General features: G+C 38.0%; 1 protein-coding gene across 1 annotated transcript in view; it reads right to left on the minus strand.

The window, feature by feature from the left end:
• LOC109403740 (hydroxylysine kinase) overlaps positions 1 to 17,958 on the minus strand; it is a 28,205-nt gene extending 10,247 nt beyond the window's left edge. Inside the window, exon 1 of the mRNA XM_019676610.3 lies at positions 17,294 to 17,958. Within this exon, the coding sequence (XP_019532155.2) occupies positions 17,294 to 17,571 (278 nt within the window). The 5' untranslated portion in view covers positions 17,572 to 17,958. The remainder of the gene's footprint in view (positions 1 to 17,293) is intronic.
• Between the last annotated feature and the right edge of the window lie 957 nt (positions 17,959 to 18,915).

The raw sequence follows: 18,915 nt of genomic DNA on the forward strand, positions 1-18,915 counted from the left end.
TAACTGAGAGCTTCCTCTGCCAATGACCATTTTGCATGTGTATATCGTGTGGCAGGCACGAAGATACTTCTATGCCCAAGGAAGTCAAGGAAATTTCCTTTACGAAAAGATCCTGGACCGACCGGGAATCGAACCCGTCACCCTCAGCATGGTCATGCTGAATACCCGTGCGTTTACCGCCTCGGCTATATGGGCCCTATATCTGGATACCTCAAGGAACCCAATTACAACTAGTCTGGGATAAGTGCATTTTATATGGTTTCTTGGAACCAAATATATATAGTGCTTCGAGATTAGTGGGGGGCCCCCTCAATCGGGGGGCCCGGGGTACCTGCCCCCTTTGCCCTCCCCTTAAATCCGGGCCTGCCTGGGATACATGCAAGAATATACATGCAACTCTTTCCGCCCTGTAATTCTTTCAGTGACTTCTCCCTGTATTCCACCAGGATTTTTATCGATATGCATTCAGGAATTCCTCTTGAGATTCTTTCAGGAGGTCCTCCCGGTATTCTTTAAAGAAATATTCCATGCATTTCTTCGGGTGGCTAGGAGGAGAGTGATACTATGTGGGGTTTCAAATGGGGCTCAAAGGAGTTCAGGTGGCTTTGAAAGTTTCAAGGCGTTTCAAGTTGCGTCAGTGTATTTCAGGGTTCCTACAGAAAGAATTAAAAATAAACTTACTGGGGATTTCACGGACATTCAGGTTGTTTCAGGAGTCTTACGCAAGCTTCTGCAGTTCTCAAAAGGGACTTTTCTCTCGGGGCGTCCGTAAACCATTTTTTAAAATTATGTGTGTGGGGGGGATGGTGTTGCTGTTGCATGGATCCCCCGAGGATTTTGTGTGTGTTTTGATTCATTTCAGAGAGAGAGAGAAAGAGAGAGAGAGCGTAAGGGCGCTCAGGGCTGGGACACATGATGGAAATTGTGTTCCATCCCTGGAAGTTGAGGACCAATGAGTGATCTTCGTAACAGCAACACATCGGTATTCAGGTAAAGCCTGTATCCGCAATAATCGGGACACAGAAGTACGGCAATAACTCTGTACTGAATCAATAAAAATTGGCCAAAATTTGACTGAGAACTCTTTGATGTATGTTTATTATTTGTGCAAAATTTCATAAAAATCGATGCATTACTTTTAACTGTGGATGAGAAACAAACAGACGTGGTTTTTAAGATTTTGTATAATTATCACCAATTTCCTTTCGCATACTAGATGGTTCTTTTCCGCTACAATTCAAAGTTCTGTGAGGATAATTATGAAACTTCGTGAGCAGTTATGATACTTATGGAGACACTTTCTTGCAAAATTTCATCAACTTTTATCAATTGGATTGAAAGTTACTGGTGTTGATAGGGGATAGTGTTAGTGAAAATGTTTCATGTTTTTTATGTGCGATGTTTGCCTATTCATAACTTTTGAATTTCTCTGCCAATTTTTATGAAACTTTCACAGAAGGTAGTTGATTATGTGTATATTAATCCTGCAAAATTTAATGATTATTGGTGTAGTACTTTCAACAATACAATCGAAACAATAAGGGGTGCTCACTAATTGTTGTCTGTAGGGCTAAAATCACGGTCAGCCCCAATATATGTTTCGACTATAAAATTGTTGACAGTGCATCGATTGTTTTTTGAAATTTTGCCTATGCAAGTAAAGTAGATTGAGAGGTTTGTGTTCAAAATTTCAGCCATTTCTTTTAACAAATTCAAAAGTTACAGCGCTGACAAGCTAAACCAAGGGCTGTACAAAATGCAATTGCTCGCGTTCTACTGTTTCATTGCTACAACAAAAGGTACTTCACCGATTCACATGAAATTTTGCAGGTGAAATGAAGCCGTCTCAAGATATTATCAGGCAAAATTTGAGCAATTTTAATATATCTATTGCAGAGTTACAGCCATGTTTCTGTGTCCCGATTATTACGGATACAGGCTTTATTTATTTTGCTTTCTAAAAACTGAGCGCTACCCAACTAACAATTGCAAGTCACAAACAAGCAAGCTTGCTGAATTGTTGCTTAATAATGGTAATGTTAGCTGAACTAAAAGTATGCTCTACACATTACTGTTTAAATGATTTTTCAATTGAGAAAATAGTCAATGTTCGACTTTCCTCATCGGTATCAACAATGATAAATTAAAACACTTTTCAAAAGTTTAAGAACAAATTTATTCGACAAGCATTGATTCCTTAACAAAAGAGTTTAACAAAACATTTGTCTGCATCTTATTAAGCTGATGTATCGATAAGCACATGCTCCTGAACAATGTGCTTTTCACTTGTCAAATAAACGCCTTCAGCCCGTCATAGTTTGACTCGGAACTTTGTTCGGATTAAGGGATAAATCATGGCTAAAACTGTTTAGACAACCAAGTTATTAAAGAACCAAAATATTAAACGAATCACATAAAATAAAACAAGATAGAATAATGTAGTTTAACATTGAGTGCCAAGAGACGTAATCAACGTAAAAATAAGGATTTTATTTATTATTATTAGTCTGTAACAAGATATCTTGTACCTTAATTATTATATTTTTATCTTCCGCAGCAGTTCGATTGTACGAGACGCTTGGATCGATGCATTTGACATTTCAGTGCTGTCGTGTTTATTGAATATTGTTCCCACAGTCATTTAGATAACCAAACAGCATTCAGAAATCGACACATTTCAAGTATCCCTAAACATCCTTATGCACTATTTATTAAACATAATATCAATGAACTTCGACTGAGCATGAGTAGATTACCTGAACAGATGCTGTGAATGCACCATGTCCAAGACCATACCGCACCACATATTGTCATACATTTTTAAAGATCGATATTTAATAATAAAAATAAAAACATATTCATATCGCAATTAGTTCGTCTGGAAACAATATCTTCAATAAGGACCAACACTTTTTGGCCGCATTCGATACAAGTTTTCTCACCGTGCGATAAAAATACTGACAGCGAAATCAGAATGGAAAACACGTGTTTTGGGCTGAACAGCTGTTGAGTATCAGGCATTGTTCAGTTGATTACCACGTGCTGTGCTAATTCACCACTGCTGAACACAAGTTCAGGAGTGATCATTATTGAGTCATGGGAAGATTATGTTTTGCTTTGGGTGCTGCATCTCACCATCTCTAGGATGACGCAGATAGGAAGGCATGCGGCTGGTAATCTTCAGGTCTCGAGTTCTAATCCGAATTTAGGTAATTTTATATGTAATTCTTATTTCATAATAGGTGTTCTCAACATGAGAGCAAATAATTACTCTCGTGAGAGTTCAACATTTTTGCATTTTCTTTATTTTCAGTCATTTTTGCCAAAGCTTAATAACAACTTTCTTGTCATTTGTAAAACGCTTTGAACAACAAAAAATTAAGTTGGTGCACAACATGATGCTTTATAACTTCTCCAAATTTGTGTGAACAAAACCCGAACATAGGTTGTACGTGAAAATAATTCAAATGTTATTCAACATTATGCTGAATTAATTCGTCATAATGGTGCCTGTTAAATGAGTGATTGTTAGTTGGGAAGTGTATTTCCCAGAATGACTATTTTGAGGAATTAGTTTTAACACTTGATTGCAGCAAATTCATCTCTAAAGAGATATACAGTATTCAACAATTAGAAAAAAAAAATGTTTCTTGCTAGTTTTGGTGTACGCGAGTTTCTCGAAAACCTCTTGAAAGTTTGTATTTGGTTCAATAGAACCTTATATTCTGAAAACAATTGAGCCCATCTTCATCATTTTCGTCGAGGACAGATGTTATCATGGGAAAGGTATGATAATGATTCCTGGAGATGTTAGGCAAATTTGGATCAATTTTGCGAACCTAGTTTCCAAAAACATCTCGGAGCAACGGTTATGCATATCTATATTTTGGGGTTCACCAACGTTTTTGAACATTTTTTGCTACGTTTGCCTACTAAAGCCCTAACCCAGAGATAAACTTTTTATAGAACATCGAAAGTACGCAAAAGTTGGCCTGAATGTTTCAAAGAACAATAGTACATAACAAAAGCATTTGAAAAGAAATGAAACGTAACAGTAGCATAGTTTCTTCCAAAATCACAAAAAACAGTTAAAATAAAAAAAAAATACGAACTACACACATTGACAAAAAAGTTAATGTGTGATTTATATCTTTAAAATCTTGCTTTTGGGGGCCCACTCTTTAGGGTTTGCCCCGGGCCCCCCGAAGCCTAAATTCGGCACTGATCCCAGGATAAATTTCTGAAGGAATTCCTGCCCCAGAAAAACTGTTCACAGAATCCATGGAGGAGTTCTTGAAGCCATATCTGCAGTAATTTCAGCATGAATTTTCGAAGTAATCTGAGGATAAAACCTTAAATGAAACCTTAGGTGAATTCCTGAAAGAATCTCTGGTACAACTTCTAAAGGTGTCGGGGCCCGTGGCGCAGTGGTCCACACGTTCGCTTCATAAGCGGATGGTCATGGGTTCGAACCCAGCCTCGGCACTTTCAATTTTTGGTCAGCTGCTCTTCCCCCCGAGAGTAGCTGGCACCAGATCCTCTTCGGAGCATATAGCTCTAACGGACCCGGAATTTGGATATCGGCGAACCGCAACTCATAATGGACCCCCAATCGGACTGGAAAAGGAACAGCAGCCACACATCAGCATCATCGTGCTCATCATTCTACCATGGACAAGGTAGAAGAATGAAAGAAGCACGAAGGCAACCAGTTCAATACAGTAGAATAGAATAGAATACATTTAGGCGCTGTACAAAGTGGAAGTGCAGCGTCCAATTGGAATCGCTCACGTAGTACCCAAGTGGACAAAAGAGCTGTAAATTAGGATAAGTGATTAAGAATAAAAAAAACTTCAAAATGAATTTCTGAAGGAAATTCTTGACAAATCTTGTATCGTCCCGCGTTGCGTTCTTCTTCGCTTTACACTCCTCGTCAAACCATTCGTTCTTTCGACAGCTTCCCATGCGCCGTTAATAGCTAGCAGTCCTCTGGAGGAGATACATAGAGCTTTCCCTTGAATGACAACGCTGCCTTGAGATTCTGACGGTCTGCAAAAATCCCATCCGGTTTTCTTAAAATTGTTTAAGTTGTGAAAGAGTTGGAGTATTATTTGTATTTTAGAAGAAACTCAACATATTTTTTCATGCATTATTCAAAACCGTCCCAAAGCAAAAACGGCTTTAGCAAAGTCGAGCAAAATTGAACTTGAGAGTGGCGCTTAAGTCATCGAACTTTTACAATACCTCGTAAACAGTTTACAAACGGTTACAATCTCTAGGTGTAACGAAAAACGGAAGCTGTGCTGGAGAAGCTCTTACATGTGGCCATGAGCTTGGAAGCGACGAAATCGATGAGTCGAAGGCCGTTCTCGTTCGGCAGCTGGAAGACGTTGAACTTTCTGATCGCCGGTTTTATTTCATCCTTCCGGCCTACCTTAGCGTTAATAATGGTTTTAAAGCCGTTGCAAGTTCTTTCATAGCGGTTCACTTGCGGTCTCGGAAGGGGTTTCTGGGTGTTTCATGAGTCTTCAGGAAATTCAGAGGAAAGGTAGAAAGTTGCAGGGGGTTCCCGGGAGTTTTAGGGGACTTTAAGGCATTCACGTAAGCATTAGGAGAGTTGTGAGGGCCGTTTAAAGGCATTTCTAGAACCTTCACGGTGTTTCAGAAGAGTTTTGTGAGCATCGTGTAACTCACCGGAACAATCCGTTCCCAGCCATCTTAGCAAATTCCAGTAGAATTACTTGGCATGATACGAGACCTCGCGATGCAGGTGACTTGCTCCGCCAAAGCTCCACTCCTCAATGAGGTAGCATCACACTGCCCACTTCGTCGTGATGCTTGCTGTCATCGATTCTAGTTAGGGGAAGGACACCCAATCTTTGTTTACCCCCCACATGTTTTAAGGCATTTCAGGGTATTTCCGTATCTTCAAGGAGTTAAGAGGCTTTCAGAGGAGCATAAGAAAAGATCCAGAGAAAATTTAAAGGGTTTACGAAGCTATTCAAAGAATTTCAATGAATTTCAATGAATTTTAGGCGTGTTCAGGAGATTTCAAACGGGGGTTCGAGGGTTTTACGGGATTCATAGACATTCAGATGAGCTTCAAGAGAGTTTTTTTATGTGTATTTTAACATAACGCTAATACTACACTTCTTCAAGAGAGTTTTAAAGGCGTTTAAAGTCATTTCTGAGCGTTTGAGTGGGTTTCCTTAGTACTCCCGGAGGTTCAGAGAATATTTGAAGTGGTTGGAAACTGTGATTGGTTCCTCAATCCCCCAACATGAATAGAATCCATACCACACTATCGAAAGATGGAAGAAGAGGGGTTTCCTCTGATCCCATCATTTGTGGTCTCCTTCGCTTTTATCCATAGTTAAAGCAGGACGGTTCTTCGAGTTCCAACAGCACACCCATGACGTTCAGCAAATCAAATGCATTTCAAAGTATTTCAGGGGGCTTCCGAGGAGTTTTAGGGAACTTTAACTTTCAGGAACACTCAGATCAGCTACAAGAGGGTCAGGGGATTTCAGATGGATTCCCGGTACGGAACTTCATATTCTACAGCGTTTAATGGTGTTTTCTTAAGTTTTAACGGGAAAGCCTTCAATTTCAGAAGAGCTTCAGGAGAGATCCAGTGGAATAATGAAGCGGTTTCAAGGCGTTTACAGGCGTTTCAGGGAAATTTCAGGAGGCTTCAGATGATTCCAGAGGAATTCCCGGGTGTTTAAGGAGCCTTCATAGGCGAATTTCGGAAGAATCTCTAGCGAAATTCTTGAAGAAATACATGAGGAAATCCTTGAAGAAATCCCTCAAGTAGAAAAAAAAATACCTCAAAGTATCTGTTGAAAATTCTTATAGGATATTCTGAAGAAAATATTCTGAACTAATTCTACAAAAAAAAGCACTGAAACTATCACTGGAGAATCCTCTCAAAACATCCCTGGAAAGAAATCCAGGAATGTCTGATAAAACCTTAGAGTAACTCCTGAAGGAATCCATGGAGGAAACACTGAGAAAATTTCTGGAGGAATTCTGCAACACCTCAAGACATCCCTGAAGGAATTGTCGGAGGAACCTGTGAGATATAAGATGTACTGAATTAAGCTGTGATAAAGAGAATGATCACAGCAGGCGATATACAAGCAAGATTTTTTTCAGAACCACCCAGTACCAAACCGGTAATTTTCTTAAATATTACAAGTATAGAGCCTTGCATTACAAACAAAACTTCAACACAATCACATATGATTTTTAAGCATTGGCCTCAAAACTATTTTGAGAGCAAGGACGGCTGTATCGAGCGACCCCGAACGAGAGGAAAAGAGAGAGAGAGAGAGATAATGATGACGTCACTGTGCAAGCTACCATTGGTCGTCGGAAAACATCATTCCTACAATTAAGTACTAAAATGTTCGATCTTTTTGGAAAACAAAGTAGCAGCAGCATAGTCAGAATGGTACCTCACAATGAAAACTGTATTCGGTAGCCATGGCAGCAGCTGCAACGTATGTGACGATATAATATAACAGTTAATTATGTTGAATGGTTGTAAGTAAATACTCCAAATTGAGATACGGAAATTCAATTTTATGTTAAAAATGTGTATAACTTCTTTAGAGTAGAAGAAGGATGTGAGATATAAGATGTACTGAATTAAGCTGTGATAAAGAGAATGATCACAGCAGGCGATATACACGCTAAGATCAGTTTACCTATTTTTTCTAAAATATGGGTAAATTTTATTCAAATTTGCGTAAACTTTACGCAAATATAGGTAAATAAAACTCATATTTTGGAAAAGTGCACAACCGCATTTATAGGTAATATTAACCCATATTTGGGTTACAATTACTTATATTTGTGTCCACATTACTCATATTTGAGTTTTGTTTATCTATATTTGAGTATCATTTACGCATATTTGCGGTTGTGCACTTTTTGGAAAAAAGGTAAACTGATCTTAGCGTGTAGCGCATTTGAATGTGATGTGAACTGTCAAGCAGACAATGTGAGCATCCCTGCTTGCGTAGCAACAGCTCCAGGCGTCACCTAAAGACACTATATGCAAAGACACGAAATGTTCCAATTGGAATTCCAAATTTGCTGTCAATGTCATTCCAATCGAGCAGGAGACCTGTCAAACGCGCTTTAAAAGCATTGCTCGACAGCATCATCGTCATCACGCGACAATCATCATCAATAGCAACAATCATCAGATTTCGTGTCTTTAGCATACAGTGTCTTTAGCGTCACCCAACCGCGTTCACTCTTGCCACTTGCGAACCAACGTCAGCCTGGGTAAGTTGTGTGTGCTGCACGTGAGGGGTGATTCCTTCCCAGAGAAATCCTAAACTCCACAGAACCCTTTGTAGCAATTCCTAGAGGAATTCACTGAATTCCTTGAGGAATTCCTGAAGAAATATCTGGAGGAATTTCTGAAGGCATCCCTGGAGAAACTTCCAAAGAAATCCCAGGGTTGCTGCACTTAGCACACGGATTGTTTGAATTACAAACTATTGAAAAATCTTGTAGTATGAGCTACTGGACGCTAATATCAAGATGTTCTAGGAAGTCCTTCCCAGTCCCTACCGGAGCCAGTTCTGGAGTATCCGGATAATCGGTCACTTGATTTTATTGCCCTGGGCGTATTGATTTTGTATTGCATGTAAAAAACAAGAAATTGGAGTCTTCTAACTAGGGTAAGGGAGGTATTTTGGACCCCTTTAGGAAGTGGATGAACAATTCAGCGAAAAAAGAAAGTTTCCCCTTCAAAATATGGATAATTTCAGTAGGCATTACGTAGAGCAACATGTTTTCTGTCGAAAAAGGCCAAACAGAACTTAAAATTGTTGTATTAAATACAATAAATATCAAAACTGCTGAAGGATCTCGGGCTTGTATTTTGGACCACCTGATTTTATTTTGGACCATCAAGTGCACATATTTTGGCCCACCAAACTAAACTTCAATTGATTGATGAAATGAAAGCCACCTCCGCAAAAATTTAAACATAGTTAAAACTACGTGAAGTTTACATCTTTTCTATTCATTTTTTAGGCAGGGAACGTTTAAAAATTAGGTAACGGCAAAAAAAGATGAAATGTTGTTGCAATTGCCAGTTTTTACGCATTGTAGTATGATGTTTCATAAAAAAATGTTACGCAAAACGTGTATTTATTAACTATTGCATGACGTCAGTCACCATGCATAAATTACGTAACGCTTTCTAGAAGTGTAAAAGTTTAGTGATTTTGCTAAATATAAAGGCGTTCCACACATATTGTAATGAGTGGAAAGGCCATCAAAAATAAAGTAATTTGAATGAAACGTAAATTGTCAAACATACATTAGATAACACATTGTCTCAGTCATCAACTGATTGCCGAGAAGGACAACTTTTCTAAACTAGGTGACTGAACACCTGAAAACTTCAACTTGTTGAAAAGTTGTTAAAACACAAATCAAATCAAATTTTTTAACTTGGCGAAAAGTTGTTAGAACAAATCGAACCCACAACAATCTCATTGTAAAATAAACGTATAACAACCCAGATCACGGGAGGTCCCAACTTATTCTATTTATCTGTTTTTAGAGTACATTAAATACATTGGCATGAATGAAGGAACTGGAGAGATGGATCTGACAGGTGGTCCAAAATATGTTCACATCTGATTATGTTGAACATATTTTGGCCATAGCTTAAACCTCCATTTTAGTAAATATTATCGCTCCACCGAGGTTAAGAACAGTTTATTTTGAGTTCTTACAATGCCCTAACTACATTCACATGAAATAAATATTTATTTGTTAAATTTAATACCTCTTCGAAGCCGACTACAAATTTGTCACATTCTTTGTTTTTGGTGCTTTTCCGTGCGTTTCATTGGAAGTGAAAACATGTTCTCTATTTTTAATACTGAACAGCATATTTAACTGACATCCAAAATAAAGGCCATCACATAGTTGTATACTTTTCGTGTTCCAATTAAAAATTACTAAGATTTAGTAGAGATTATGTGATAAATATCATAAAACTCTCTAGGTGGGCCAAAATACCTGCCCGGTCCAAAATACCTCCACTACCCTATGTAGGGGTCTCCAGTTCGCCTAGTTGTTAAGGCTATGAATCACCAATCCGGAAACGGCGGCTTCGATTCCCGTTCTGGTCGGGAAAATTTTCTCAACTATCTGGGCATTGTGTACCATTCACAGTGGGAAAAAAACAGTGCAAACCTACACTAAATTCTGTATCTCACGAACGCATCCGGCTTTTCTAATGAACAAAACGGTTTTAGGCGTAAAATTGTCTGGAGAATCGAATGGAAGTGTTAAAACAGACCGCACGGATCATTATCTTGGTCATTTTGCCCTAATTCCCCAATTTTTATTAACATTTATATGAAACTAGCTCTAAAACAATTATGAAACATGAATGCGGTTTGCCTTGAAGGACTTTTGTGAAGGATTAAGATGTAAAGAATCGAATTGAAGGGATTGCAGTGACCGCATGAATGTATTTATGCTTATTTTACCTTAATTCCCCTCATATAGAATTTTGTATGAAATTAGCTCCATAACTCGCAAGGAAATTATGAGTGGTATGCAAAGAAGGCTCTCTTTAGTGAATTATGATACAAGGAATTGGTGAGAAGTGATTGCAGTGACCGCGCGAGTGTAATTATGCTCATTATACCCTAATTCCCCACATATATTGAGTTTTGTATGAAATTAGCTCCTTACTCGCAAGAAAATTATGAGTGGTGTGCTAAGAAGGCTTTCTTTAGTGGATTATGATACAGGGAATCGACTAGAAATGGTTGCAGTGACCGCGTGAATGTTATTATACTTATTTTACCCTAAATCCCCACATATATTGAGTTTTTTATGAAATTAGCGCCATAATTCACAATAAAATTATGAGTGGTATGCTAAGCAAGAGTTTTTTAGTGGATGATGATACCAGGAATCGATGAGAAGTGATTGCAGTGACCGCGTGACTGTTATTATGCTCTTTTAACCCTAATTCCCCACATATATTGAGTTTTGTATGGAATTAACTCCTTACTCGCAAGAAAATTATGAGTGGTATGCTAAGAAGGCTTTCTTTAGTGGATTATGATACAGGGAATCGACTAGAAATGGTTGAAGTGACCCCGTAAATGTTATCATGCTTATTTTACCCTAATTCCCCACATATATTGAGTTTTGTATGAAATTAGCTCCATAACTCGCAAGGAAATTAAGAGTGGTATGCTAAGAAGGCTCTCTATGATATAAGGAATCGATTAGAAGTGATTGCAGTGACCAAGCGAATGTAATTATGCTCGTTTTGTCCTAATTCCCCACATATATTGTGTTTTCTATGAAATTAGCTCCATAACACACAAGGAAATTATAAGTGGTATGTTAAGCAAGGTTTCTTTTGTGGATGATGATACAAGGAATCGATGAGAAGTGATTGCAGTGACCGCGCTAATGTAATTATGCTGATTTTACCCTAATTCTCCATATACATTGAGTTTTGTATGAAATTAGCACCATAACTTGCAAAGAAAGTATGAGTGGTATGCTGAGAAGGCTTGCTTTAATGGATTATGATACAAGGAATATATTAAAAATGATTGCAGTGACCGCGTGAATGTTATTATGCTCATTTTACCCTAATTCTCCACATATATTGAGTTTTGTATAAAATTAGTTCTATAACTCATAAGAAACTTAAGGGTGGTATGCTAAGAAGGGTTTCTTTAGTGGATGATGATATCGATAAGAAGTGATTGCAGTAACTGCTCGAATGTTATTATTCTCATTTTACCCTGATTCCCCACATATTTTGAGTTTTGCATGAAATTAGCTTCTTAACTCGCAAGGACATTGTGAGTGGTAAGCTATGAAGGATATCTTCAGTGGATGATGATACACGGAATAGATTAAAAGTTATTACAGTGTCCGCGCGAATGTAGTTATGCCCATTTTCCTCTTATTCCCCACATATATTTAGTTTTGCTCCGTAATTCACAAGAAAATTATGGGTATACCAAGGAAGTGTTTCTTTAGTGGATTATGATACACGGGAGCGATTGAAAATGATTGCAGTAACCGCGTGAATGTAATTATGTTCATTAAACCCTAATTCTCCACATAAATTGAGTTTTGTATGAAATTAGCTTCATTACTCAGAAGAAAATTATGAGTGATATACCAAGAAGCATTATGATACAAGTAATCAATTAGAAGTGATTACAGTGACCGCGTTAATGTAATTATGGTATGGTATCAATTAGTTTCTTGTGAGTTATAGAGCTTATACCATACAAAACTCAATATATGTGGGTAATTAGGGTAGGATAACCAAAATAATAATCACGCTCACTGCATTAATTTCTACTCGATTGTTTATATCATAACTCACTAAAGAAGTCCTTCATGGCATAATATATGTGGGGAACTAGGGTAAAATGAGCATAATAGCATTCACGCGGTCACTGCAATCATTTTAAATGTATTCCTTGTATCCGCATCCTCCAAATAAGCACTTCTTAACATACCACCCATAAATTTCTGGCGAGTTAAAGAGTTAATTTTATACAAAACACAATATGTGTGGTGTATAAGGGTAAAATAAGCATAATTACATTCACGCGGATATTACATTTACTTCTAATCGATTCCTTGTATCATCATCCACTAAAGAAATACTTCACAACATACCACCCATTTATTGTGAGTTATATAGCTAATATATGCAAAACACAATATATAATATATGTGGGGAATCAGGGTAAAATGAGCATACTGACATTCACGCGGTCACTGAAATTACTTCTAATCAATTCCATGTAGTATAAGTAATTCACTAAAGAAACCCTCCATACCATACCACCCTTAAGTTTCTTATGAGTTAGAGAGCTAATTTAATGCAAAACTCAATATATGTGGGGAATTAGGGTCAAATGAGCATAATTACATTCACGCGGTCACTGCAATATTTTTTCATCACCGTGTATCATAATCCACTAAAGAAAACCTTTCTTGCATACCAGCCATAATTTCCTTGCGGATTATGGTGCTAATGTTACACAAAACTCAACATATGTAGAGAATTAGGGTAAAATGAGCATAACTACATTTGCACACACACTGCAATCACTTCTAATCTATTCCTTGTATCATCATCCACTAAAGAAACCCTTCAGAGCATACCATTCATAATTTCCTTGCGAGTTATAAAGCTAATTTGATGCAAAACTCAATATATGTGGGGAATTAGGGTAAAATGAGTATACTAACATTCACGCGGCCACTGCAATCACTTCTCATCGATTCCTTGTATCATCATCCACTAAAAAACTCTTGCTTAGCATACCACTCATAATTTTCTTGTGAATTATGGAGCTAATTTCATAAAAAAAAACTCTATATATGTGGGGAATTAGGGTAAAATAAGCATAATAACATTCACGCGGTCACTGCAACCATTTCTAGTCGATTCCCTGTATCATAATCCACTAAAGAAAGCCTTCTTAGCACACCACTCATAATTTTCTTGCGAGTAAGGAGCTAATTTCATACAAAACTCAATATATGTGGGGAATTAGGGTATAATGAGCATAATTACACTCGCGCGGTCACTGCAATCACTTCTCACCAATTCCTTGTATCATAATTCACTAAAGAGAGCCTTCTTTGCATACCACTCATAATTTCCTTGCGAGTTATGGAGCTAATTTCATACAAAATTCTATATGAGGGGAATTAAGGTAAAATAAGCATAAATACATTCATGCGGTCACTGCAATCACTTCAATTCGATTCTTTACATCTTAATCCTTCACAAAAGTCCTTCAAGGCAAACCGCATTCATGTTTCATAATTGTTTTAGAGCTAGTTTCATATAAATGTTAATAAAAATTGGGGAATTAGGGCAAAATGAGCAAGATAATGATCCGTGCGGTCTGTTTTAACACTTCCATTCGATTCTCCAGACAATTTTACGCCTAAAACCGTTTTGTTCATTAGAAAAGCCGGATGCGTTCGTGAGATACAGAATTTAGTGTAGGTTTGCACTGTTTTTTTCCACTGTGCATTGTCCCTGCCTCACAATGTACAAATTCATGCAATGGCAGGCAAAGATTGCCCTTCAATTAATAACTGTGGAAGTGCTCAAAGAACACTAAGTTGAAGAGAGGCCGGCCAAGTTCCAGTGGGGACGTAGAGCCATAAAGAAGAAGAAGAAGAAGAAGAAGAAGAAGAAGGAACTATGTATTAAGCGTGTGCTTTCAAGTGTTGAACTCTCGAATTGTGTACATTGAGAGTGTGTAGCTAGTCCTAAATATCATGTATTTGATTCTCTGTGCAACTTCGATTGTTCTGGTCAACCACGATGTAGCAAATACGATGTGTACAGTTATCTTTGCTTGGCTAAAAACGCATTCCTGAAAATTTTTTGAAGTCATGGGTCATCTCACATCTTCGAGTCGTCTCGTGGTGTAGTGTTAACGCGCCTGTCTAGTCAGTAGGAGTCGTGATCGAGTTCGAGTCTCACCGAGAGGACGAGTGACTTTTTCGAAAATTCCACTCAAATTTGTCCATTTCTTACTCAGGCGAGTATTTGTAAAGTCTAGCTTTTGGATTTAAGTATTTCGGTAATCTATTTTACTGAGGTTCAGAAGACCAATTGTCAAAAACGTGGACAAAAGGTAAACAATCCATTTCTGCTGTGTTCAGCTGTTTTTCGTCAAAAAGTTACCGTATTCGGTATTCAATATTCAGTGCGTGTATAGTTTACCTTAATGCGTTGAAAAGGTGACTTTCCTGCGACTTTATAATAACGTTAAGTTCAAACCTGATTACATTCAGGTATGTAACAAATCCGTTTATGCACTCGCGATTCTTTACCACATTGAAGGTTTAAATGAATGAGCAGTGCTCAGTTTAGACATAAATTACTTCTTCTATCTAATATTAAAAATTTCTTCCCACCAGAGTCAAAATATTTGTTTCTTTCCAAGCAGCTAACAACAAGATAAGATAAATGGTTGTGTCATTTTGAAACTGTGAGGCTGTCATAAGGGTATCTCATGTAAATCTAGCAAGTGATTAGATATAAGAACTGTACGATGCAACAACATGCATGTTGAACTTTTTGATGTTATTTTCGTTAATCGTCTTTTTCGATAACACTTGACAAAAAAATTATTTATTTTTTTCAATTGGCTGTTGAACAGTATGAACAATTTTCCTTAGTTTGTAGTATACACTCGACTTTCTTCATGAACGTAATATACATTACATACGTAACGTATTGTGTAAAAAGTGTTTCGTGTAATATCAAAACAAAAAACGTTTAGAAACTTTATGGCGAAAAGCTTTTCTGATCATTTTTTCAGGCGCGAAATTATATCGATTCTGTAGGTACAGTATGTTTTTTGACAATCCGTTGAAGAAAGATTCTATTGCACGTGTCTGTAACCTTCGTCGTAGAGGTTTGTGAGTAACAAATGATAAAACAAGATTTTCAGTGTTTCTAGTAAGCCACTCGAATGTCCATCCTTGTCGAGTTTGATAACTAATCCAACTTTGCATTTGAGTTGATTTAAATAAGTGTCTACGAAGACCACAATCTAATACTATCCATCCGACAAGCGCAATCATACTGATTCCCATCCCATGTAGTTGCCAAGGCGCAAAACTCCGTCACCCCAGTGTCAGCCCTATTTGAATCAATATAAATCTGTCACTCATAAATGATAAACAGCCTTCACAGCCCGACCAAATTTAATTACGAAAAATTACCCAATAAACAACAATTTCATAAACTGAAGCGAACACATACACACCGTCGTCCCAATCTGTCAGCCGGTTATCACGAAATTGCACTCACTCACGACCCTAATTTGTGGTGCGCGCCAGATTACATACAAATCCGACTGCGCTGCTTTGCTGCATCGCACAGTGGAGCACCTAGTACATCAAAACTGATCAAAACTATTTTGACGCATTTCCACAACCCAAATGCAACCCAAATTAGTAATGAAACGTATTTCATAGTTTTCGTATTTTTTTATTTCGTCATTAGGGTAACCAATTTTATGATTGTAAAAGTCAAGATTTTTCGAAACTAAAATTTTTCAAAAAATCACAACTTTTGAACCAGTTGACCGATTTTAAACTTCTTTTTTTTTGCTTGGAAGCTGTTGAGTTCTAGTTTTCAGCAAAAATACGTTCAGAGGGCCAAATAGTGTTGTAAGGCAAATAATATCATATAATAATATAATTATCACGATTTTTTCAAAGTGTTGCAACTCTTGAAATCGGAAAAAATCCGGAAGGTTTTCTTTCTGCATTTGAAAGAGGAACAATAGTTTTATCATACACTAAACGCAGATTTTCCGGAAACAGCCGGAAAATCAACTCATCTCATTTTGAATGTACGGTAAAGGATTCCATCAAATATTTTTTTTTCAATATTTTTATATATTGTATGTAAATTCAACGTCAATTTGTCTGGGTTTCAAATTAACAGAATAACAACATTAACCTTCTTTAACAAACTGCATTGTTGAATTGATTGACTATCAATTTCATTCACTTTGTACGGTCAAACCTAGCACGCGCTGTGAGTTATATCAAAGAAAACGGCTAAACTTCAGCTTCACTTAACCTCTTCTGATAAGCGTAAACAAAACATTTGTACACTGCTTAGCTGTCAAACGATTACACGATAACTACACGTGGCAAAAACACAACGGAAACCCCAATTACTTCATTTTGAGTTTTTCCACTTATGATCAGGTTTTGATGTGATTTACTCCAATGTGCATCGTCCACGAGCACACCGCTCGCTCGCTCGCTCGTAGCGATACAGTAGATAACCAAGGAATTGGCATCCCTATCCCGCCAATGCAATGTTTTCGTAGCCAGCATAACAGCGGCTCAAGCGTAGGGCTCAAGCTGACAACCTATCTTTCAACACAGCAGCATAATTTTAATGCGGGGTAAGAAAACAAGAAGACCATAACAGTTCCCTGTAGATAACACAAAAATAGGTATCACCCGGAGGTAAAAATAAGCGCTTCGCTCTCTGCTTCACTGGAATCTTCGGGCCCGGGCCCGTTGTCACACCCCTTCTATCCCACCCCATAACACACATCACGTGGCCAGCCTCGCTCGCTATGCCGAGAGCAATGGGATGACATTTTTTCACCTTAAGTCACACCTGACTAGCGGTGTAGCACGCGCAGATCCTTAGCACCTGTAGAAGACCCACACCCAGAGAAAGAACAAAACTTACGTATCGGCCTGTACGAGAAAGTTCTTATCGTCGTACGAATCCATCTCGCCCATCTCGAGCACTATGATACCGTAGAGCCGTTCCAGCAGCTTCCTGACTTCGTCCTCGGTAACAACCGGGCGAATCTTCGATCCCGGTTTCAGGGTTTCCTTCGGCGTTCCAGCACTTTCCCCTTCATGACCATTCTTCTGACCGTTGTGGTCGTCACTCCCATTAGCGGCCAGGGCCGACAGGTCTGCCGAGACCCGTTTCTTCGCCGAGATGGGTTTCATTTCCATGTTGAACACTGTTGGTTGTTTTTGTTTCGAGTTGTGCGTATCGATTTAATGTTTTGTTGTAAACTCTAATGGAGAGGCACTTTCACTATAGGCACGAACCTTCCTCGGGACCGGACTATACCAGACTGGTTAGCTGAGCACAAGAGTCGCGACACTAATAGCTTCGGGACGGGCGGCGCAATACAAATAACACGCTAACCTATAACTACTAAAGTGCGCCGAACGTGCCGGTTTTCATGTTTGAGCTTGGGCCGTGCCGAGGAGAGACCTGAAGATGGTTCAAAACGGCGAACGTCGAGCTACTGCTGGCTGATAGTGGTAATGGAAAACAACGATGACGATGAGTAACTAGTAAATATACACAGACGACTTTAAAACCCGAAACTGGATTCTTGCTAGTGATGTTTGTGGTGCTTCGAGAGATTTGAATGTTCTCCTCGAATGCACTCGACTTTTGATTGAGCGAGCGATGGATGGAATGCAAATTGGAATTGTAAATATAAAAATACGAACCATCAGAACGCAGATAGGTAGGTATAGATACAGATAACAACAAATCGTTTCAGATTATGCGGAGAGTAATTGGGATGGGAAGTGGAACAGGCGAGGCTGACGATCAAACGTCAGCTCAGTATGCATACGTGCGACGAATCTTGGTGAGGTATTTTGGAAACTTCAGTACTATGCGATTGCTGGATTAAAAAATTGGAATATATTTGCATGTTTCCATAGCAAAATTAGATTTGAAAATGGAAAACTCTGTGTGTAAACGAATTTATCCTTTCTCACGAATTTATTGTTTTTGACCACTATGGGGCGGCCATACAAGCAGGGGACCCAAAAGTATAATGCTTAACTTATTGCTTCAAGCTTATTTGCAAATACACAATAGGCCGTTCCTTATTTTGCAAAAAAAATGAAAATATTAAAAGTTTTTTTTTTCAATAAATGATCTTTAAAGCTAAAAAAAAATTACAATGTCAAAATTTGAAGTCCGTTCTTAAGTTAGGGGCCTTAGACAAAAAATTTAAAAAAAAATGTATGGGACTACAAAATTTGTTTTTTTTTTCGACAATAAAAACAAGCTATTCTACTAAAACTAACGGTTTTAAGATTCTGAAGGGACAAAAATGTGCTAAGAAATGCGAAATCTCTACACGTTTTTGAGTTATTGAAAAAAAATAAACTTTCAAGAAATCAGCGAGTATTGTGTTGTTCTTTGTTGTACGTGTGACTGTCGAGAAATAGTGTCGCACGATTGTATCGTTTCAGCGATAGGTCGACGGGTGCTCGAATGAATGATTGGTGTTCGGTGAACAAGCTCTTGTTTTTCTTTGAAAGATG

This window comes from Aedes albopictus, chromosome 1 (genome assembly GCF_035046485.1).
Source record: "Aedes albopictus strain Foshan chromosome 1, AalbF5, whole genome shotgun sequence".
Taxonomy (NCBI): Eukaryota; Metazoa; Arthropoda; class Insecta; order Diptera; family Culicidae; genus Aedes; species Aedes albopictus.